Raw genomic sequence first — 23,647 nt, forward strand, 5'->3', positions numbered from 1 at the left:
AAGTGAAGGAACACAGGCTCAGAAAGAAGCTTGTCCAGGGTCTCCCAGCCAATGAAGGGGCAGAGACAGGATTTGAACCCAGGCCTATGTCACTCTCAAGTCCAGGCTCCTCAGGAGGAGCAGGGAAGGGACCCAGCCCACCGTGAGCATCCTTCTGGCAGCACCGTGCTAGGTAGGGGCCTCACCTACATCACACACCAGGACATCGCTATCATCCTCACAGGTAAACCGAGGCTCAGAGAAGTGAAGCGGCATGCCCAAGGCCACACAGTGAGTTCATTCCAGTGCCCAGATCTGGCTCGGCCTAGCTGAACTCTGCTCTTTCTCCTACGCAGTGCAGCCTCCCTCCTCACTCTGGCAGACACTGCCTGAACTCTAAGGGGTGCAGGGCCCGGGATGGAGCTGGGCTGACTTCCTGGCAGCCTCAGGCCTGTGCTCCCACCCACTTGGACCGGCCAAGGATGGAAGGGCCCATAAAAGTGAGACCTGCTAGATATTTTTGGGTGGCAGGACTGTGGATAGTTTTGCTCTTTACCTGAGATGCTCTGCGCAAAAAAAAACTCAATCAGCATGACAGGCTGTGCCTGAATGGCCGAGTGTAGTGTGATGTCACAGGCTAACACAAGGGTCCCAGGCGGTGCCAGGGTGCAGGCCAAATGGTGGTCAGGGAAGACTTCATGGAGGAGGTGGCACTGAGCAGATAGGCAGGAGTTAAATGTGCAATGAGGAAGGAAAAGGGCCATCTGGGAGGAGTGAATGGTCTCAGCAGAGGCAGGGCAGAGGAAAGGAAGCAAGGCAGGTCTATAGCACAGGTGTGGGTGAGGATGGGTGTACTGAATCTGTGACTGTCACCACAGGGAGGGGCATTGAATGCAGTGTCTGCTCAGTGCTCCGGCTTCCTCTACAACCACCTCACTCCAAGTCTATCCAGGCCCTACTTACATACGATCAGTGACGGGGAACTCACTACCACACAGGCAGCCTCTTGTTCCTAGAATGGTTCTGACTGTCACAGAATTCTCCTTCTAATCAGATTGCTTTCCATCAGGCTGACTACGCCCCTTTCTCACTGTCTTTCCCCCCAGAGCTTGGGCTAAGCCACCACCCTCCCTCCCCCTCACATTTCAGAATGTCGGCACTGCAGCTCAGAGTCCAGTTTCATTTTCTCGAGTCTAGTTCACCCTGCACTCTGGCCACCTTTTATGGGTCCTGACTCTCACTTTCTTTTTCGCCACCCTCCCTGGGTGTGTGGGCTCTGCAAACTTGATGGGCACACTTTCCATACTGCAACAGGACAGAGCTCCAGGGAAGCCTGCTAGAAACCTCCCACCAGAACGTCAGCAATGCAAGCGTCAGTACAAACTGACCGAGATCCCCTGGCCTCGGCACATCCTTCTCTGTCCTGCTCACAGAAGACATCACAGGAGACCCTGGCTCCTGTTTCCCCACACCCAGAGGCCCAGGGTCTCCTCCAATTTGTCCTGACTTCCCGCCAGGTGGGTAGATTGAGACTGAGTGGTGGACTCTACTTGGGCTGGCCAGCTGACTTCCTGTCCATCTCAACCCTATCGCTCTTTTCCAGGGTCTTCACATTTGTGCCCACCCTCACGGCTGCGTGGTGATGCTCTGTTCGGGTCATTTTCTCTCCCCAGCCTCCTGCGAGGGAACTACCTCTCCTCTCCTCCAAACTGTCTGGAACCTTCATCTCCCATCCACTCAGGCCCAGCACCTCCCCTTGACTTGCACTGAGCCTTATAACCCACCTAGTCGCTTCTCTTAAGGATGCTCGCCTCTCTGACAATCACTTTGGCCCAGAGGTCAGAACCAAGGCCACAGAGCGATGACCATTTACTGAGCTCCCACGTGGCTCTGAGTTCCCAGAGGGCATTTATGGCTTTCCATGATCACTCGGTCAGACCCCCGGCCCTTTGCACTTACTGCCCCTCTTCCTGGAATGCTCTTTCTCTTGCTGCTCTGCCTTTAGCTCAAATGCAACCTCTTCACACACGCTTTTCCCTGATGAACTAAGATTCCCATCCCTTCCTCAGGGTCTCTTCCTCACTACAGTGATGTAATGTCTTCACCTGACTTATCCCTATCTGAAACTGTGGTACATAACTGCCTGTTTGTTCCTTTCTTGTCAGTCTTTTACCAGATTCCAAGCTCCAGGAGAGCAAGCACCTTGCTTGATCCATGAACCACTGGCACACAGTAGGTGCTTAATAAATGAATAATTGAATAAATTCTTGATAAATAAACGCCCCAGACCCAATTCTCAGTTCTTTTCACCATCATACCCTGTAGACATGCCCCTCCTCCTCTTTGTAATATTTCTAGGAAATTCCACCCTCCTTTAGACCTCTGCGCCTCTGCTAGGAGGACCCTTTCCCCAAAACTCTGCTTGGTGGGCTTCTACTGATCCTTTAAAACCCCGCTCAATTCTACCTCTTCTACATAGTTCTGTTCCCTTGGTTTTCTCACACCTTCCTCACTCCTCTTCCATGGACTTAGCTGTTTGCAAATCTGCTCCCTGACCCCTGCTTCTGCTTACTCAGGTTGGAGGTTTCCAAGGGCAGGGGGTGAGTCTGTATCATCGTGGGGTTGGGGGGAGGTGTCCCACTGCTCAGCCTGGCCCAGAGCAGCTGCTCAGACTATGTTTGCTGAGCACTGCTGGACAGGAATGACTTTTTGATGTCCTGCTCGGAGAAGGTATTTCACCTGACTGGTGCCTCACTTCTGCAGGTCACCTCCTCCTCTTTTGCCCCCCACCCCTGCAGCAGTCAGACCGAGATCTTAAAAATGTAAATGGGATCAGCTTACTGCTGATTCCAGAGAGTACTCATCACACTCAGAACATTTATAAACTCCTGAGCATGGCACACCAGGCCTGACATCTGACCCCTCCATCTTGCTCCCAGTCCTGCCTCAGGGCCTTTGCACTTGCCATTCCTGCTGCTGGTATACTCATCCTCTGGAAAACTGCAAGACCAGCTCTGTGTCATCATTCACACCTCAGCTTACAGGCCTCCTCAACCTCCCCAACCAGCTCCACTCCATTGTCCTGCTTTATTTTCATTGTGCATCTATTGTTGCTGTTATTCAGTTGATCAGTCACGTCTGACTCTTTGCTACCCCATGTACTGCACCACTCCAGACTTCCCTATCCTTCACCATCCACCGGAGTTTGCTCAAACTCATGTCATTGAGTCAGTGATGCCATCCAACTATCTCATCCTCTGTCGTCCCCATCTCCTCCTGCCTTCAATCTCTCCCAGCATTAGGGTCTTTTCCAATGAGTCAGCTCTTCACATCAGGTGGCCAAAGTATTGGAGCTTCAGCTTCAGCATCAGTCCTTCCAATGAATATTCAGGGTTGATTTTCTTTAGGATTGGCTGGTTGAATATCCTTGCAGTCCAAGGGACTCTCAAGAGTATATCTATTACTCTCTGGAATTTTCACACTGTCTGACTCCTCACGACACCACAAGCTCCTCAAGGCTGGGGCCTCCTCTGTCTTAGGCCCCAGTCCCCAGACCAGTGCCTGGCACACAGTACGCCTCTAAAACAACGGTCACCAGACTGATTCTTTCTTGTCCCTAATGAGAATAGACTTCCGTGTTCAACTTTCAGAGAACCAATTCACTAGAAGGTAAGTTCCATGGGGGGCAGGAATTCATCATCAGTTTTATTCACTGGGCTCACCCCAGGGCCTGGAGAAGTACTGAGTACATGGTAGACTTAATGTATGTCTGCTGGGGAAAAGGAGGGAGTTCTTGATTGGGGCTGAGCTGGCCAGAGATTTGGAGCCAAAGACCAAAGGCTCTGAGACCCTCCAGCCTCCTAAAGGGGACACGGGCACCCCCTGGGCATGGGGGCAGGAACCAGCAATGGGAGTGAGCCCATTGCAGGCCGCAGCTCACCTGACAGCAGCATGGGGTCCTTGTCCACCGACTTGCGCACTTGGTCAGACTCCCCCGTCAGGGAGCTCTCATCGATCTTGAGGTCGTTGCCCTGGATGAAGAGGCCGTCGGCAGGGAGGAGGTCGCCTGGTGGGAGGAAGGGCAAGGGGGTCAGTCAGCAGGGTCTCAGGGGCTGGAGGGGCTGGAATATTCCCTTCAAGCATGATTGCAAGGAAGAGTCGCCTTCTGGAACAGGCTGCCTAGCGCTCCCAGGGTAGGGGAAACAAGGTGGCGTGCATCACAGGCCAATGGGCAGCTGAAGCCTGGGGCCCGGGTGAAGGGCAGGGGGCCTGGAGCGCCGAGGTTGGGTCCTGCCTCTGTCTGAGCTCGAGTGGGCATGTCCTTTAGTTTCTAAAGTGTTTCGCTTGGCATGGCAGGGATTTGGGGCCCAGTTTTCTCAATGATTCATTCTTCTCCGGCCTCAACTATGGTTTGGGGAAATTCTTTGGGAGGGGACTAACTTGTCTTGACTAGGCTGAATAGACTCCAAGACAGGAATGTTATTGGAGGATAATATGGCTAGTGGGAAGGGGTCCTCCAATCTTTCCGCCGTCTCTTACCTCTACTTACCTAGGACATACCTCGACTAAATCCCCCTTTGACACGAGCCTGCTCACTTTCTCCATGGCAGGATCACAGGCCTGGAATGTTTGCTCATTCGTGTCCACTCCCTATAACACCTTCTCTAGCACAACAATCGTCCATTAACAGCCAAATCAGAGAAGGGAAAGGGATTTCACTTCATCAACCCACCCTGAGTGTTAGTGGTCCTTGGAGTGCTGGGTTGAGAAGTCATCTGATGATGTTACCTTGGCTTTGAGCTGAGATTGATTAGTAATGTCTGCTAAGGGTAGATGTTTGGAGACTGGTGGTACATGTGTCATGCATTTGACCTTTTTTTTTTAATTTAAATGCATTCTGGAATCCTACCTCCTCCAGAAATGAGCCTTCCACCTCTCTAAGAAGTTCAGAAGATATCTTAGCTTGGGGGTCAGCCTTCAGGAATCCACCCTCTGCCCTGGGCCCGCTTCTCTGGGTCTGCCTGGCCCATTCCCATTCCTGCCTGGACTCCAGTTCTAGCATCCAGCCTGACAGTGGGGTCACTTACCATATTTGACCTGGGCGATGTCCCCAACCACGATCTCCGCCACAGGGATCTGGACCACCTGGCCGGCCCGGACCACAGTGAATTTCTGCTCCTGCTCAATGCGGCTCTGCAGGCCCCGGAACTGTTTCTCTTTGCTCCAGTCATTGAAGGCTGTGACCAGGACCACGCAGATGACCGACAGGAGGATGGCGGCCCCCTCGATCCAGCCCGCCTCTGCCTCCCCTTCATCCTCTGCCCCGCCCTGGGCCGTCGCACATCCTGCGCAGAGAGGAAGGAAGCAGGCAGGGTGGGTCAGCCAGGCAGAAGGGACCTCGTGGTAATCCACAGTGCAGGCACTTTAGGGTCTAAAAGGCAGTTTTGCTGACATCCTTTCCTTCCATTCTTCCAGCAACTGTGAGGCAGGCCTCTAGGCTGGGGCGAGGCCTGCTCTCCCACAAGCTGGGTCCGAGCCCTGCTGCTGCCCCTCTCTGGTCCTGGGTAAGTCACTGCCCTCCCTGAGCTGCGGTGTGCTTGTCTGCAAAATGGGAGTCGCTGAGACCAGGCTCCAGGAGAGGAAGATAAAAGCTCCGGGCAGCGCTCGGCACACAGGAGGGTCTTACACGGCCCTCACTGGATCTGAGCCTCCAATACACAGTGAGGATACTGATACCCTGAGCTACTTGTGTGACCTCCAGTCTGATGACTACATAGTACCTACAAGGGCAAGAAAGTAGAGGTGTGGGTTCCTTCTACCGCTGGGAGCCACCAGACCCTGAGAACACCTCCTGCTGCTCTGGGGCAATCAGGGGAAAGAGATGAGGAAGGGGAAGAAAGGGGTGTGGGTGGGCCCTGCTGAGGTCACCTCTGGGGCTCCCTTGGACTGGGGCAGGGACAGGATCTGGGGAAACTGCAACTGCCCTCCTTGGACCCAGGGTTTTCTAAGGTGCGTCTGCTCCCTGTCTGTGTGACTTTGGGGAACCCACTTGGCCTTTCTAGGCTTCCCTCTAATTGTTCATCAGTAAAATGGAGAAACTACTTCCAAGGTGGTTACCAGGGCCCAGCATCAAATAAGGACTCTCAAAACTGGTCAAGTCACAAACATTTTCTAAGCACCTATTATGTGCTGGTCACTCTGCTGGCTCTCTGGCACTAAGGGAGCTGTCACGGGCAGGGAGTTGGGAACAGGGGTTATGCCTATCCTAGCCCTGCCATGAAAGTGCTCTGTGACCTCCAACAAGTGTCTAGAGGTCTCTGAGCCAAGAAAGTAAACAGGGAGGGGTTCTGGGTACTGCAAGGCAGTCTGCTGTTAGTTCGTCCAGCACCATTTTATGGCTTCCCAGGTGGCACCAGTGGTCAGGAACCTGCCTGCTAATGCAGGAGACGTAAGAGATGCAGGTTTGATTCCTGGGTTGGGAAGATCCACTGGAGAAGGGCATGGCAACCCACTCCAGTATTCTTGCCTGGAGAATCCCATGGACAGAGGAGCCTGGGGGGGCTACAGTCCATAGGGTTGCACAGAGTTGGATAGGACTGAGCAACTTAGTACACAGCATCATTTTATACGTAACTGATGCAGCCTAAATCTGCCATGGTGGGGGTGGTCCAGGCACCATGGAAGATTCAGAGCACAGGCTGGGGCCTGGGTGTCAGGGAGGAGTAAGTCACAAAGTTCAAGAACTCCATTCTGCAGGAAAAGAGTGTGTTCAGCTGCCCTTATCAACCCAGTGTGGCCTGAGCTGGTGTCTCAGCTGGAAGAAGTGAAGGGCAGTAGAAAGAACCAGAAGTTTGGAGTTCCAAATCCAGCCCTCCTACCTCAAAGCTATGTGACCTTAGGCAAGTCCTTCCCCTCTCTGGGCCTTGGCTCCCACCTCTCTAAGATGGAGGTGACCCCAGACATCTGAGAGCACGGCTGTGGGGCACCACTCCGGGAGCCTGATCTGTGTTCCCACTGAGCCCCCTCTACCCCCTGCCCACTGAGTTTCTAAGCTTGCACTTCACTGGGTCACCTGAGGTCACTTATCCGGGTGACACTGACTCAACCTGGTCCCTTTCTGAGGAAAGGCAGCCGATGGACAGGCACGCGGGCTCAGAACCCAGAACGCCTTGGTCTGAGTCACGGTTCTGCTGGTTTCCGGAGTCTGACCTTGCAAGTCATTTAGCATCTCAGGGCCTCGGTTTTCTGGGTAATAAGAGTACCTGCCCACAGGGCTGTTGTGAGGGTCAAGTGAGTGTCAAATGAACTTTTACCCTAAAAGCTTCCAACTAGCGGTGGCTCTAAAAATAGTAGGAATTATCCTCCTTATTATGTTTTTGTGTTGTGCCCTTAGCTTTGTTCGAGGCTTATGCAAGAAGCAGTGTACCATCTTCTTCTCTATTTTCTACAAAATTTCTGCAAAGAATGCTGCCCATTATGCATCTCTCATAATCCCTGGGCTTCCCAGGTGGCGCTAATGGTAAAGAATCCAGCTGCCAATTCAGGAGACGTAGGAGATGCCAGTTCGATCCCCTGGATGGGGAAGATCCCCTGGAGAAGGACATGTCAACCCACTCCAGTATTCTTGCCTGGAGAATTCCATGGACAGAGGAACCTGGTGGGCTGCAGTCCCCAGGCTCGCAAAGTGTCGGACACGACTCAAACAACACAGCATGCTTGCACATAAGGTCCTATATGTAAGTTCATTGTCAGGGGATATGCTATCTTCTTAAAGAACTACCTTTCCTCCTAACTGATAACTTGAGCTATGCAAATCATCCTAATTCACTTTCTGCTTTGGTTGCCAGGAAGTTGAAAGTCAAATGTATATCTCAATCAAGGGAGCAACCTTATTTGCTTTAAACTGTCTTTGGAAAGAGGTGATGCAGAAAAAAGGAATCAACTAGTAATATTAGGCAAAAAAAAAATCGAGGTAGCTGACCAGATAGACTTGGTTATCCAGTTTCTCAGGAAATTTTGGTGTGGGAGGGAATGGGGTAGCAGCTGTACAAGGAACCTCAGAAACCACCTCCTCATTTGGGCAAATGAGGCCCATAAAGATTATTTCTTATATTTGGTTTTCACTTTTTATTTGCTTGCCTGAAGCAGTGAACCTAGAAGGATGATCTATTTATGAAGCACATTAAGATGCCTAATAATAATTAGTAACAAAGTATTTATACTTTTCTACTAATGCCAAATCAGATTATAAAAATCTAACAACAAAACAATATATCTTATGTAATCCTACATAGCCCATGGTTCATGTGTATATATTTATCAGTCTGCCTATCTTTCTATTTACGTATAGATGTGTAGAGGTATTCAGGCTTAAAAAACTTTGCCATGATAAAGGGAAGCTGTCATGGAGTTGGTGAAGCCTAGCCCTTGGCAGGTGCTCAGTATTTGGAATGAAAGGAAGAATGGAGGTTGAGGTTTTCTTTTCTTAAAATAGAAGTTTAGTTGATTTACAATGCCGTGTTAGTTTCAGGTGTATAGCATAGTGATTCAGTTATACGTACATATCTATTCTTTTTCAGATTCTTTTTCCTTATGTGTTATTACAAAATATTGAGTGGAGTTCCCTGTGCTGTATAGTAGGTCCTTGTTGGTTACCTATTTTAATGTATATTCGTCTGTATATGTTAATCCCAACCTCCTCACTTATTTATGAGGTTCTCCATTAGGGCTCCCAAGTCCTGACTGAGAAAGTGGGTTTGCTCCAGAACCCTCCCTGGGTGAGTGGGACAGTACTTCCTCCACTCACCAAGCAATGGCCCCATTCAGAACCCAGGGCATATTTCAGGACGCCCTCTCAAGCCCGAGACTCGTCACGTGGCAAAGTGTGCTCAGCATCAGCCCCACCAGAGTGTGCTGACCCTGAACCAAGCACAGGATCGGGACTGAGAGTCCTCCTTCCGCAAGGCACCAAGTGTGATGTCCCTGACACGGGGCAGGGAAGGAAGCCCAGGGCGGACGTTTGATGGCGGCGGCAGGTCCAGCACCTCTGGGCGCCCTCTGTATGCCAGGCTGTCCACGTGCCCCTCCACCACCTCCTTGTTATAACCCCTCCGGGTGAGGTCTGTTGCCCTGTTTAGCAGATGGGGAAACTGAGATTCACAGAAGGAAAGTGACTTGCTTAAGGGCCATACAAAAACAGGAGGTGAGCCAGATTTGGCCGTAGGCTGAAGTTTGCGATCCCTGTTCTAGAATATCAGGTGTACAGGGCTCTGACATCATCATGGGCTTTTTTATAGTTGGGGGCCTCAAGAAGCCCAGTGTTGGAGCCAAAACAGGATCACTCAGAAACTAGAGCATCCAGAGGGCAAGGGGCCTGAGGCTGACACCATGTCCGATCAAGCATGGACGCCGCCCATAGGTGGGCGATTCGGAGGGTCTGTCCTCAGCTGTGAGTGAGGAGCCCGCAGAGAGCAGCTGGATAGAAGTTTGGGGTCACTCTCCCTTGGACTCCATTCAACATAACCAGAGAGTGGCCATAAAGAAGGCTGTGCGCCAAAGAATTGATGCTTTCGAACTGTGGTTCTGGGGAAGACTCTTGAGTTCCTTGGACAGTAAGGAGATCAAACCAGTCCATCCTAAAGGAAATCAATCCTGAATATTCATTGGAAGGACTGAAGTTGAAGCTCCAATACTTTAACCACCTGATGTGAAGAGCTGACTCATTGGAAAAGACCCTGATGCTGGGAAAGACTGAAGGCAGGAGGAGAAGGGGACGACAGAGGATGAGATAGTTGGATGGCATCACTGACTCAATGGACATGAGTTTGAGCAAACTCTGGGAGATGGTGAAGGACAGGGAATCCTGGCGTGCTGCAGTCCATGGGGTGGCAAAGAGTGGGACACAACTGAGCAACTGAACAACAAGAGTGTGGTCTGGGCAGTGGTGTCTTTCACAAGCCCCACCACAAAACCTGGGGGCTCTTTCTTAGCTGGGTGACTTGGAGCAAGTTAATGCACTTCCCTGTGCCTTGGTTTCCTCATCTTTAAAATGGGCATAATCATGGCCCCTACGTCATGGGGTTGTTAGGAGGCTGGTATCTCGGCCTGGGGCTCGGCACCCTAAGAGCTCAACAAACACTCACTCTAACGTGACCATGGTTGGTCCAACCCCTGCGTCTCCCATATGGGAGAAGGGGGGCCAGGCGCTCTCAGCCCTGGGTCTGGCTCAGCCACCTACTGCCCCTTGGGCCTCAGTTTCCCAGCCTGGAGGGAACGGTGGCCTTGAGCCCCAGGTGCCTCGAGGTGCGGCCGGGCATGCATGCTGCAGGCCAGGAGCGGGAGGTCCCAGGCATCGTCTTACCTTCGTTGTTCTCGCCGGGTGGGTGGTAGAAGGAGAGCCCCAGGGAGATGATGGCAGCAATTTCCAGAATGATAAGGGTCACGTCCTGCAGGGCCTCCCACACGAGCTGCAGGAAGGTTTTTGGCTTCTTTGGAGGTATAAAGTTTTGCCCAAAAATCTGCTTTCTCTTCTCCAGGTCTGGAGCGGTACCCGGCAAACCTGCAGACAGAGTGCAGAGAGGTTGGCCTGGGAGTCCTGGGGAGACACACATGCCCAGGAATCACTCCGAGGGGGGCGGCCGCGTGGCGGGGGGGGGGGAGGCGAGAAGGGGGAGAGGCAAAAACAAGGCAGGAAACCAGCAGGAACCCACCAGGAGCCTGTGCCCAATGCTAGCTTCAACCCGGAAGATCCCCTGAACGGCATCACTAGCATGCTGGAGTTGGAGGACTGGGGCGTTCTGCTGTTCCAGTTGCGGAGGACCTGGAGTCCAATATCTACTATCATAGACAAGCTATCACATCACAGGGTCTAGGACTCCAATAGTCTTTCGTTCATCCAGTTATTCATTCAACCCGTGTTCTCTGCATGCCTGCCCCATGTGGGTGCTGGGGGAGTCCTGCGAAGGGAAGAGCCCCTTGCTCAGGGATATAGGAGCTTGGTGGTCCTGGCATCCCACAGTCTGTGGTTCAAGGGTACAGGAGATGGACATGCCTCTGAAATGGGATTCTGGGTGCTGAGCCTCTTCTGATGTTCATAGTAAGATGCCCACCTACTGCCTCCAAGAGCCAGACTGGCTGAGACCCTGCAGAAGAGCCTGAGGGTGTACTGTTCCCCAGGAGACCTCCCCCTCCCCTTCCACTGGCCTTGCCTATCAGTACAGGTAGAGCTGGAGATCCACTGTCCTGCCTGTGCAGTGGGAGGAAGGGAGCCTGGGCTGGGTTATGCCCCTTTCATAGATGGGGAGACAGAGGCCTTTGTGAGACCCAGCTGTGGCTGTGGCACAGCTCTTAGGACCTGAGGACCCAGGCTGGCCCTGTTTTAAGCACATGGAAATGTTGCCCCAAGCCTCCCAAGCTGGAGTGGCTAATACGTGTTCAAAGTGAAAAGTGTTAGTCTGTCAGTCATGTCCAGCTCTTTTGTGACCCCATGGACTGTAGCCTGGCAGGCTCCTCTGTCCATGGGATTCTCCAGGCATGAATACCGGAGTGGTTTGCCATTTCCTTCTCTAGGGGATCTTCCCGACCCAGGGATCAAAACTGTATCTCTTGCACTGCAGGTGGGTTCTTTACCACTGAGCCCCTAGGGAAACCCCCAGGTGAGGATATTGGGTCATTATTGTTCAGTTAAGACAGTGGGGTCATAAATCACAACCTTCTGGAGGAGTAAGACTGAAGAGATGGGTTTTCAGTGAGATGGAGAGGCGGGTGGTCAAAGAGAGGACAGGCACAGGGGAAGAGCGATGTGACTGCAGACAATCCACTTCTCTCTGGACCTCCGTTTCCTCACACACGGCATGAAGGATGGACTTGGCTGAAGGGCTGAAGGTGGGGGACTGGTGGCTGTGGCACCTTATATCCAAAGATAGTTGTTATGGAGACCTACAGGTAGGATAGTCCACCTGGTCCAGGCCACCGATCATGCCCTTCCCAGGGGCAGAAATTTAAAGTCTCCTCACCCTCAGGCTGAAAATTAACAGTGCCTATTTTGGGAGCAAAACTACCAGGCTGGTGTGAGAGATGAATGGTGCTGGAGATTCAATTTAGATTAAAGGGCATCTCACCGTTTAGTATATTAAAAATTAAAATACTGTGTCAAATATCCACTGGACAAAGCCAGGAAGGCCTGGAAAACTCAGAGACACAAATGCCTGGCAGTTGATAGCAGACACTGTGTGGAACCATAGATTTTCGAACCTGAGTTTCTTTTTGTACAAAAGGCAGAGGACAGAGCGCTGGGTGAGGAGTCAGGTTTGCCGATGAACTTGGGCTGGTTGTTTCATCCCCTGGAAACTCAGTGTTCCCATCAATAAAATGGGAGCAAAATAAGCCCAAGGCTGTGGTAAGCTGTACACCACAGAGGAAGGGGTGTGAAAGCTCTCTGTGAACAGTTTAGGTGAGGGAAGTGTGTCCTCATGGTAAAAAAATTAAAAAATGCCCCAGCATGTGGCTCATGTCTTCTGCTAGAGTCAGAATTTGTATTCTATTAATTGCGTACAAGAAGAGAGCTGAGTGCAGAATGTGTGTTCTTCCGCTGAACAGGAATTACTTGTTATAAAGGCCGCTTGTGTCATTGGATACCTGAGGAAGCTTTGCCCCACGGTGCATCTCTGTCCAGCTGTACTGGACACACACCGGCTTTCCCCCTAGGCTCGGAGCCTTTGCCCTGCCCAGTTCCCATCCCTCTACTTGCTCTTCTTAGCCATTTCAGGCTCAGTCCTGAGTATTGCAAATGGCAGCCTTCAGGATATCGGAGAGGTCTTATTGGACTTTCCTGGTGCTTCAGTGGCTGGAAGTTCATCTGCCAATGCAGGGGACACGGGTTCTATCCCTGGTCCAGGAAGATTCCACATTCCTGGTCCAGGAAGATTCCAAGTGTCTTGTAGGGTTGACGGAGGATCAGGACCATGATGTGTGTAAATAGTGCCTGGTACATATTGGCCCTGATAGACACAGCCATGACTACTAACTCCCACCACTACCACTAACAATCACATTGCCACTTGTGACCATCACTACTGCTAATGACCACACCACTATTAATAACTACCACACCGCCTCTACTACTATTACTCTGGGCCTGGGATGTGCCTCCTGGATATTTCTGTTGGCGTCACCACCGTCTTACATTCTGTCAAAGACCTGGGCTGGATGCATTTTCACTTGCTGTGTGACCTTGAGTAGCTCACTCACCCTCTCTAGGGGCACGCAGGCTGTCTCACCATTGTATCATGGTGTCGATGGGCCCTGAGTGGGGGGAAGTGTCTTTGTGATATGTCATGGCCCCTGGCGGGGTTTCCTGTGGATCCAGGGTCTCTAATAATAACCGATGATGACACAGAGGCATAGATTATCGGCTCACAGGCTCACACACAGACCTGGCGTCCAGCCCCACGCGGTTCAGGCAGATGCGGTGTACAGCCACAGATGTGGCATTCAGCGCTGGTGTGAACGTGCCTAACCACAGCCCAGGCCAGTTTCTTGGTTACACACGGACACAGTGCCACTAGTTTGTGTGCGCACACGTAGGCGTGGTACATGATGAGATCAGCCACTTGTGAGCACCCATAGACACTGTGTCCCTCCAGCCTTTGTGACACACACGGACATATATCTCTTCACCGATTTAAGTCCCCAAGTTTAGCTGCGTCTCCACACCTATCTCCACTGTAGGAATTCCTAGACCTATGAAACCTCTCAGCTCACAGCTCTAGAATTTCTATGTGAACAGGAAAGTGAGTGTTGGTGGGGAGGGTGGGAGTGGGTGGTGAGGATCTGGTGGGAAGGTAGGTGGCCAGGAGTTCATCTAGAAGCTGTGAAGATATCAATTATCCACATCAAAGAATTGAGGGGTCTGGTGGAGGTGAAGGCGCTGAATAGGGTTGCCCGACAAAATACAGGATGACCAGTTAAATTTGAATTTCAGATAAACAGCAAATAATTTTTAAGTTATGTCTCCTATAATATTGGGGACAAACTAATAAAAATTATTTTTTATCTGGAATTCAAGTTTTACTGGATATCCTGTACTTTTCTTTGTTAAATCTGACAACCCTATCCCAGAAGCACCCCTGTCCCCTGCCCCAGGTTCCCCCATTGTTGGAGCAGTCAGTCCTGTGGTCAGCCAGTCTCACTCTTCCATTTGACAGGCAGGAAAAGTGAGGCCCAGAGATGCGGAAGTATCTTGGCTCAGATACAGTGATTCAGCTGCATAGCCGGGGTTGGACTCCTTCCTGGCTCAGGCCCTTTTCACCAAGAGGTTCTCTCATCTTGCTCATCAGCTTAAAAAAAAACTGAGCCTTAATGCACACACAAAATTATGGACATTTCATATTCTCTCTCCATCAGCATTGTTTAAGAGGTTTGATTCAAACTGTCCTTTGGTGACCTCTGAGTAGCCTTTATCTCATCCTTTTGGGAAATAGGAGACCAGAAAAGCCACTTTTCTCTCCTTCTGTGAAGGGGTCTTGACGGTTGAACACAGACATCCGTGATGCCATCACAAGAGGTGCAACATCCCTGTTGCTCCAGGACAGGGCACTCTGCTGAGTGGCTGCCTGCAGCCTCAGGGAAACTTCCAGAAACAGAGGGACCAAATTCTAGTCTCAACCTGCCACTTGGGCAAGTGACACTCCCTCTCAGAACCTCAGTCTCTTCATCTGTGAATTGGAGCAGAGGGGAGACTCGCTGTTTTGCCTGCTGGGGTGCAAATGAAAGGCGTACAACAATATGAGAAGTGCCTGGCACAGAGTAGGTGCCCAGAATCTGGGCAGAAAATCTCTGAGCTCAAATGTGACCTCACCTGGCATTGACAGCAGTGACAGAGTATTCACGTCTTTTCATTGTCCGTGACCTTGAGTGACCCCTTTAGACATGCAGGACGAACTCCTCTGGTCCACCCCACACCATCACCCCATTCTCTTCAGTATGCTGGGGCTACAGACAGAGGGGCACTAAATGCACACGTCTGTGCTCTCAGGTGATCATCACTTAACACATGTAGCTTGCATTCACCTCTGGCCATTCTATAAGACGAGGATTATAAACTCCATTTTGTGGATGGGAAAACTGAGGCTCAGAGAGGTCAAGTGACTCGCTCAAGGTCACACAGCTACAGCTGGGATTGGACCCCAGGTCTTTGAGAATCCACAGCTGTACTATTTCTATATTATGCCAGGGTGCCTATTTCAGGGCCCAGCACCTAAAAGTCAATAATTCCACCATTTCCCCTGTTCCGGAGACAGCCTTGAGCTATAAACACAGACTTGGCAACAGACAAGAGCTAACTCCCAGGGATTCCAGGCACCTGAAGAAAATGGGAAAATTTAGTCACCAGGCTCAGAGTTGCTAAATATTTGTGTTGTCACTGCAGTGTGGGTACCTCCATTAGCATAAATAAAAGTCTTACATTTTGAATGAAAAAAAAAAAACACAAGCCCTTCAAAAGCTATAACATTTATAGAAAAATGCATTTCCGTCTTTGGAAAGTGAGTGGGCTAAATCCACTGTGGTGCATCCAGTCCATAAAATATTATGCAACAATTAGAAAATGCAATCCATTTATATGTACTAATTTAGCACAAATTGAGTGAAAAAGGCAAGTTGCAGAGCAATGTGTACAGTTTGATTCCATTTATGCAAAACAGAAAACTCAATAAAGCCTAGTTTATATTTCCTACAGGTACATATATATGTAAATATGTAGCAAAGGTTCCGTAAGGATCTGCTCCAAACCCATGATGGTGGAACCTCTGGGGAGGAAAAGGGCAATCTGATTGGTTGCAGTGGTTGGGACTCTAACTTGGACTAAAATATTTTTATTTTAACCCAGGAGAATGTATTCATGTTTTATTTGAATGAGTTAAAGTTTAATTTAAAGGGGGAAATCAATATGTACTGTAAGAACATGTACGCTTATTTCCATATAGCCTTTTCATATGAGGGGCTTCCCAGGTGGTGCTAGTGGTAAAGAATACCCTCGCAATGCAGGAAACACAGTTTGACCCCTGGGCCAAGAAGATCCCCTGGAGGAGGAAATGGCCCTCCTTTTAGACATGAACTTGGAGACAAATATTCCTGGGTTAAAAACTTGGCTTCATCACTTACTACCTGTGTGTCCCTCCACTCAAAGGAATACTTAACTTAGATCCGACCACTCCCCTTCACTGCCTGCACATCAGTCCAGGAGGACTTGTTAGCCACCCTCAACCCATTCTCCACCTAGTGGTCAGAGGGATGGTTTTTTTTTTTTTTTTTTTTTTATAAATTTATTTATTTTAGTTGGGGACTAATTACTTTACAATATTGTAGTAGTTTTTGCCATACATTGACATGAATCAGCCATGGGTTTACATGTGTTCCCCTTCCTGGACCCCCCACCCACCTCCCTCCCCATCCCATCCCTCTGGGTCATCCCATTGCCCCGGCCCTGAGCCCTTGTCTCATGCATCGAACATGGAATGGTGTTCTGTTTCACATATGATAATATACATGTTTCAATGCTATTCTCCCAGAACGTCCCACCCTCACCTTCTCCCTCAGAGTCCATAAAATTGTTCTATGCAGAGGGATGTTTTAAAAGCATGAAGTGCACTGTGTGAATGTCAGGTCCTTGTTGAAGATGCTCCAGGGGCTTCTGTTGCACAGAGAGAAATCTACTCTCCTTGCCAAGATCTGGAAGGCCCTGGACAGTGTGACCCCTGCTTTCTTCTTAAGTCTTATTCCCCCACCCTGCCAATGCACTCCAGCGCCACCAGCCTCTCTAGTATAGCTTCAATACAAGTGCTCTCCTGCCTCAGGGCCTTTGCACATGCTGTTCCTGTTGCTTGGACTGCTCTTCCCTCTCATTCACATTGAACTTGGCTGAACCTGTCTCTGTCCCCTTCAGATTGGACCCGTTTTTGAATGTTCTCATAGCTCACTGAACATCCCTTTCATTTTTATTATTTTAATCATTAATAAGGTGAAAGTGAAAGTTGCTAAGTCATGTCTGACTCTGCAACCCCATGAACTATACAATCAAAGGAATTCTCTAGGCCAGAATACTTGAGTGGGTAGCATTTCCCTTCTCCAGTGGATCTTCCTGACCCAGGAATTGAACTGGGGTCTCCTGCGTTGCAGGCAGATTCTTTACCAACTCAGATACCAGGGAAGCCCCATTAATAGCGTAATTGTGTGCTAAGTCACTTCAATTGTGCCTGACCTTTGCAACACTATGGACTGTAGCCCGCTGGGCTCCTCTGTCCATAGTATTCTCCAGGCAAGAATACTGGAGTCAGTTGCCATTCCCTCCTCCAGGGAATCTTCCTGATCCAGGGATCGAACCAAACCTGCGTCTCCTGCACTGCAGGCAGATTCTTTACCGCTGAGCCCCCTGGGAAGTCCCCCAAGGGGATAACTGGTCCCTATTTCCTCAGGTGATGAACATAATGGACGCAGCATTGCACTTGGTGCAGGGAAACACCTCGATGAATGAAAACCATCATTGGTACTATTATTATCTCATAAGGAACTGTGGCAAGAGTTTTTGTGCCCCAGCCCCTCGGTCCTCCGTGACCCCACACTGCAGCCACGGTGGGCAGCTCCAGAGCACGCTGGGCGCACCCCTCATGTGCCTTCCACATCTGTCTTCAGCTTTAGGGCTCTTCCTGCATCTGGGGGTTCACTGGGTGCCACTAAGCAGGGGGCCCAGAAGGGCCGAGAATTACCTCAAACCACACCCAGTGGGAGCTGTGAGTCAGGATAGACGTTCCAGCGCTGCACCCTTGGAGGGACAATTCTCAGGTGCTTCCCACATGCTCTCTGCCAAGGTCAAGTGGGAAATAGCCCTGGTCCCCTGCAGTGTAACCAGGTCACCAGCACACCCCCAATGGCATTTCTCTCTTCCCTGCTTTCTTTTCTTGCTCTCTCACTCCTGAGATGACTCCCAAACATACCACCTGCACCCCACCCTTGGCTCACACTCTGCTTTGGGGGAACCCAAACTAAAAACTTTCCCTGGTGGCTCAGATGGCAAAGAATCCACCTGTGATGCAGGAGACCTGGGTTTACTCCCTGGGTTGGGAAGATCCCCTGGAGGAGGGCATGGCAACCCACTCCAGTATTCTTGCCTAGAGAATCCCCATGGATGGAGGAGCCTGGAAGGCTACAGTCCATGGGGTCGTAAAGAGTCGGACTCAACAGTGATTAATACACACACAAAATCAGATTGTGAGGAGTCAGTGTGTGAGGCTGGGGCCTGGCGCCCCATCTTGATCTTCCTCTAATCACTCACTGGCCGTGTGACCCCGCTGGGCCTCTGCTTCCTCTCGACTGAGGAGCTTGGACTAGTCCTCTAAGGGCCCTTGTTGCTCAGAAATTCTGAGATCCACTTCTCTTGTAATTGTATCATTCACTCATAAAGCCATTAAGCTTCCATGAGGGGCCTCCTGAGGCTGCTGGGTCAGCCTGTGGCCCGCACCCAGCGGAGGTGCTGCCCAGTGACGGAGGGGGCGAGCCTGCCCTGCGTGAGGGGACAGGACAGCTACTGGGCAGCCCACTGAGGACACCATTTTGATGGCAAACCTCTCATCTCTCCTTGCTGCCTTCAGTGTGCCCGCGTTCCCTCGGCCTGGCCGTCTGCACGCCTGGCTGCCTTTCTGGCCCTCACCCTCCCGGGACGGGTCACAACACTTTCCTCAGGAAGCCGCCCCTGGCCAGCCTTACACTCATCTAATGGCCCTTCCATGCCGCTCACCCCCCCAGCCCCCCTTTACGGAAGTTATTAAGTGGTATTTCAACTGACTCCTGGGATTACTTAATTCTGAGCTCCTGAAAGGCAAGATCTGCATCATTTCATTTTGTGTCCTTGGTTATGGCTGGCAGGCAGGAACCACTCACTGTGTGCCTGTGGAGGAGGAAAGACAGAGGGGGGAGGAGGGAGAGGGAGGGGGAAGAGGGGGAGGAAGGGGGAGGAGGGAGAGGGAGGGGGAGGGGTCCCCGGCTGGACCCACACTTGGTGCTAGCAGAGAGCAAACAGCAGAGAGAAACAGCTCTAATGCTAATTAACAACACAGGCATGCAACCCTCTGGCTAAACCACTGGTCCTCACCATCCTCACAGGCAACATTAGTGCTTACTCCATGCCAGGTTCTAGGCTAACGGCATTCACATGCACAGACTCACTTAATCCCCAGTGTGGCTCCTTGAAGGGGACACTATTATCATCCCATCTTATACACAACTAGGAAGCGGCAGAGCTAGAAGCGAACCCAGGGAAACTGGCCTGATTCCCGTCCTGAACTAGTGCGTGTGTGGCTTCATTCCTTCACTCGGTGAATGGTGACCGTGCACCCGCCTGCACTGGCATCTCAGCAAGCACTGGTCACACACAAATGAGCAGAAAAGGCACTTCCCACCCTCCCTGGCTTTTCTATACCCACTTGGATGTCTAACCGTGCAATGCTGTTGCCACATACGGACTCAAGCTCTTCTGGTAGCGAGTGAGACATGCACTTATTTATCTTGATCCTCTGGTCACTGAGTTGTGTGGTCACGGCCTCCAATAACTAATGGTGGCTCCAGCTGTTCCACTTTCCACAGCTGTGTGACCTGGGACAAGTCACTCACCTTCTCTGGGCCACTTGGGCTATAAAATAGGGAGATCCTACAGACCCCAGAGACCTGATCAGAGGGCTATGTAAGGCAATGCCTGGCCCACAGGGCTTGGCATAAAGTAGGCATTGGTGACACAGTGGTAAAGAATCTGCCTGCCAGTGCAGGAGGCACAAGAGACGTGGGCCTGGTCCCTGGGTCGGAAAGATCCCCTGGGGTAGGAAATGGCAACCCACTCCAGTACTCTTGCCTGGAAAATTCCATGGACAGAGCAGCCTGGCAGGCTACAGTTCTGGGCTACAGTCGGACATGACTGAGCATACACACACACACACACATATACACACGTGTACGGGTTAAAGGACTTCAACTGCAGAAGCTGATAGTCTTGTGACACCCCATGGAGGAGGGAGCTGAAGTGACTTGATTGAGTACGTGTAGCCATTAGTGGCATAAGTAGGACTAGAACCCCAGTCCTGAGACGCCAAGACCCTATGCCCCTGTTGCTCTGTGGCACAGGCTCTTTCAGGACAGGCTAAGCATTTGCACCAGGAACCTATCATTGATGTTGTTGCTTCACCACACACTGTCGGGCATTCTTTTATACTTTAAATGTTCTGTGTGTCTCTCCAATAACTTGACAAAAGCCACCTCTGTCATTGCCCGTGCAACAGAAGAAGGATCAGCATCACCATTGCTTTGGGGCTGGGTACGTCCTGTCCCTTTGCTCAGGGGACTGGTGTGGTCCTGGGCGCAGCCTCGAGCTTGATAAAAATGCTGGACTGACCAAGTGTTAGTTGCTCGGTTGTGTCCGACTCTGTGATCCCATGGATTGTGGCCAGTCAGGCTCCTCTGTCCATGGGATTCTCCAGGCAAGAATACTGGAGTGAGTTGCCATGCCCTTCTCCAGGGGATCTTCCACACCCAGGAATTGAACCTGGGTTTCCTGCATTGCAGGCAGAATGTTTACTGTCTGAGCTACTAGGAAAGCCCACGCTGGACTGACCAAGGCTCAAGCTAATACTGAGAGCATGGGGACGGCTGGGAAAACACACTCAGTGACTCCAACTGGAGCAGCCATGGTGATCATCACACCATGTACTGATTCCTGGCAAAACCCAGTGAAGTTTCTCTCAAGACATGTGCCATGTTCTCCTGTAGTGTGTTCTTATTTAGAAGTGTGTTGTTTGGGGAGCATGTGCTTCGTTTAGCAAGCCTTTCTGCAGTTGTGCTAACCCCGAGCCCTGGAGAAGTCACTTGTGTCTGCTTTTGGGAACCTCCTTCCTGTGATGCTTGAGGGCTGCCAGGTCCTCGGCCAGCCCCGCCGTGACTGTCCTGCTGGGGGGTGAGTCCGCCCTCCTTTGGTGGAGAAGGGACGGTTACTTTGCTGACTGGTCATGCCCCCGCTCCAGCCGGCTCAGGAGCAGGCATGCTGGCCGGCTGACTACAATGCTTTCTTGGAAGATGACAGAACACACTCTTTTTCCAGCTGTTAAGCTGGCTGTGAAAGAGGAAGGGTCACCAGGGCCGGTCACTGGTGAGACCACAGCTGGCTCTGAGGCTGGCTCTTGCCCTAATTTGCTGGGAGCTCCATGGTGAAGACTGTCCTGTTCCTCGAACAGAGCCCAGCACATGGTAGGTGCTCATGAAACAGGCATGGCATGAAAGGCTGGCAGGCTACAGAGTCCACAGTAGGAGAAAAGTATGTTCCTTAGGACACTTGCCAAACAATAAAACTGAAGTCAGTTGAGACTAGGTAGGCTTCTCAGGAAAGTTGTCAAGTTGTACCTTCAGAATATTATTCTTCATAAGAATGGATGCATTTTCACTACTTGGGACAAATGAATAATAATAGCTGGGTGTGTGCATTCATGCTAAGTTGTTTCAGTCGTAACCAACTCTGTGACCCATGGACTGTAGCCCGCTAAGCTCCTCTGTCCATGGGATTCTCCAGGTAAGAATACTGGAGTGGGTTGCCATGCCCTCATTCAGGAGATCTTCCCAAACCAGGGGTTGAACCCGTGTCTCTTAAGTCCCCTGCACTGGCAGGCAGATTCTTTACCACTAGTGCCATCTGGGAAGCCCAACAGCTGGGTGATTTTGCTTAAAAAAAGAGTTCCTTCAATACAGATGGCTAATAAACACATGAAAAGATGCTCAACATTGCTCATTATTAGGGAAATGCAAATCAAAATTACAATGAGATATCACCTCACACTGGTCAGAATGGTCATCATCAAAAAATCCACAAACAAGTTTTGGAAAGAGAACAGAGAAAAGGGTACCCTCCCGCACTGCTGGTGGGAATGTAAATCGATATAACCACTATGGAAGACAATATGGATATTCTTTAAAAAACTAGGAACAATAATAAAATGTCATTGTTGTTCAGTCACCCAGTCATGTCTGACTCTTAGTAAAACCACCATTCAACCCAGCACTACCACTTCTAGGCATATACTCTGAGGAAGTCCAAACTGAAAAAGCTACATGTACCCCAACGTTTACTGCAACTCTTACTTACAATAGCTAGAACATGGAAGCAACCTAGATGTCCATCGATAGATGAATGGATAAAGAAACTATGGTACATATATACAACAGAATACTACTCAACCATAAAAAGGAACGCATTTGAGTCAGTTCTAGCGAGGTAGATGAACCTAGAGCCTATTATACAGAGTGAGGTAAGCCAGAAAGAGAAAAACAAATATCGTATATTAATGCATATATGTGGAATCTAGAAAGATGGTGCTGATGAACCTATTTGCAGGGCAGCAGTGGAGATACAGAGAACAGACTTATGGACAAGGGCGAGGGAGAGGAAGGAGAGGGTGAGATGAATGGAGAGAGTAACATGGAGGCATACACACTACCATGTGTAAAATAGATCGTCAATGGAAATCTGCTGTATGACTCAGGGAACTCAAACCGGGGCTCTGTAACAACCTGGTGGGGTGGGGTGGGGAGGGAGGTGGGAGGGATGTTCAGGAGGGAGGGGACTATGTACACCTATGGCTAATTTATGTTGATGTATGGCAGAAATCAAACCTATTGTAATGCAATCATCAATTAAAAATAACTAAATATAAAAAACAAAACAAAGTTCCTTAAAAAAAAAAAAAAGAAAAGAAACCTCTTTGAGAGTTTAGTGTTTAAACTCTGTAAGCCTTCAAAGTCTTTCTTACAGAGGGAAAATGTCATAATTCTTACCTGGACCTCGGGTGGCTTATATCTGATCTTAACTTTGAGGCCTCACTGCTCCCATCACTGCTCCCTCATTACCCCTTTCCCTCTTCTATTTTGGCTTTCAGAGAATAGTCAAATCTCAGGGCTACACTTGCCACCTCTAGGACAGGAGCCACAAATAAATTTCATCTTGCAAGTCAACCATGACTGATTAGCAAGGGCTACCTGGAGTTGAGTTTGAAGAGTCTGTGTATCGGGATTGATTAGTGATGTCTGCCCCAGATTTGGGTCCGGAAGTAAGGGCTTATGTTTCAGGAATTTGCAGTCCTGAACTCTTTCTCTTTCAACCCCTGGCTCAGGATGTCAAGAGGCTCTGATCTCTCCTAAGTGCCCCTCAGACCCTTATGTCCCCACTATGGAAGATGCATTGGCTCTAAATGCTCAACAAACAGTGTCTAATATCCCCTCTTCAACAATTAAAACCAATCCCTCTCTCTCACTCACTAATCCATTCATTCTTTGATTCCCTTTTCTTCTCTGTTCACATATTTGTTAAACATTTCATGATTGCTGCAACCAAAATGTCAGATAGGTATTGTCTCCTAAGGACACAGAGATGAATACTTCCCCTCCACTTCAAATCCTGCAGGTGCTGAAATAGTCCTGCTTTCCTGTGAGAAATAAGTCCAGTCCAAGGTATGTGAAATTCACAACCCTTCCCATGTTATTAATTCCATTAATGCATGTTATTCCTGCTTTGAGGAGCTTGCAGTTTGGGGTGGAGACAGATGCCTAAAAAATTCATTCTAATCTCAAGTGATAAAATACCACC

General features: G+C 50.1%; 1 protein-coding gene across 9 annotated transcripts in view; it reads right to left on the reverse strand.

The window, feature by feature from the left end:
* The window catches only part of ATP2B2 (ATPase plasma membrane Ca2+ transporting 2), a 112,744-nt gene that overhangs the window by 69,345 nt on the left and 19,752 nt on the right, over window positions 1-23,647 (reverse strand). For 8 of the 9 annotated variants that reach the window (XM_081526086.1, XM_081526084.1, XM_081526083.1 and 5 more), the window contains exons 2-4: window positions 10,340-10,537; window positions 5,067-5,324; window positions 3,920-4,045 (exon numbers count right to left, since the gene is read on the reverse strand). In XM_081526086.1, coding sequence (XP_081382212.1) covers window positions 3,920-4,045; window positions 5,067-5,324; window positions 10,340-10,537 — 582 coding nt within the window. The remainder of the gene's footprint in view (window positions 1-3,919; window positions 4,046-5,066; window positions 5,325-10,339; window positions 10,538-23,647) is intronic. The other variant, XM_081526087.1, reaches the window with a different exon arrangement.

The sequence above is a fragment of the Giraffa tippelskirchi genome, chromosome 9 (genome assembly GCF_054371585.1).
Source record: "Giraffa tippelskirchi isolate mGirTip1 chromosome 9, T2T-mGirTip1v1.2.pri, whole genome shotgun sequence".
In the NCBI taxonomy this organism is placed as follows: domain Eukaryota; kingdom Metazoa; phylum Chordata; class Mammalia; order Artiodactyla; family Giraffidae; genus Giraffa; species Giraffa tippelskirchi.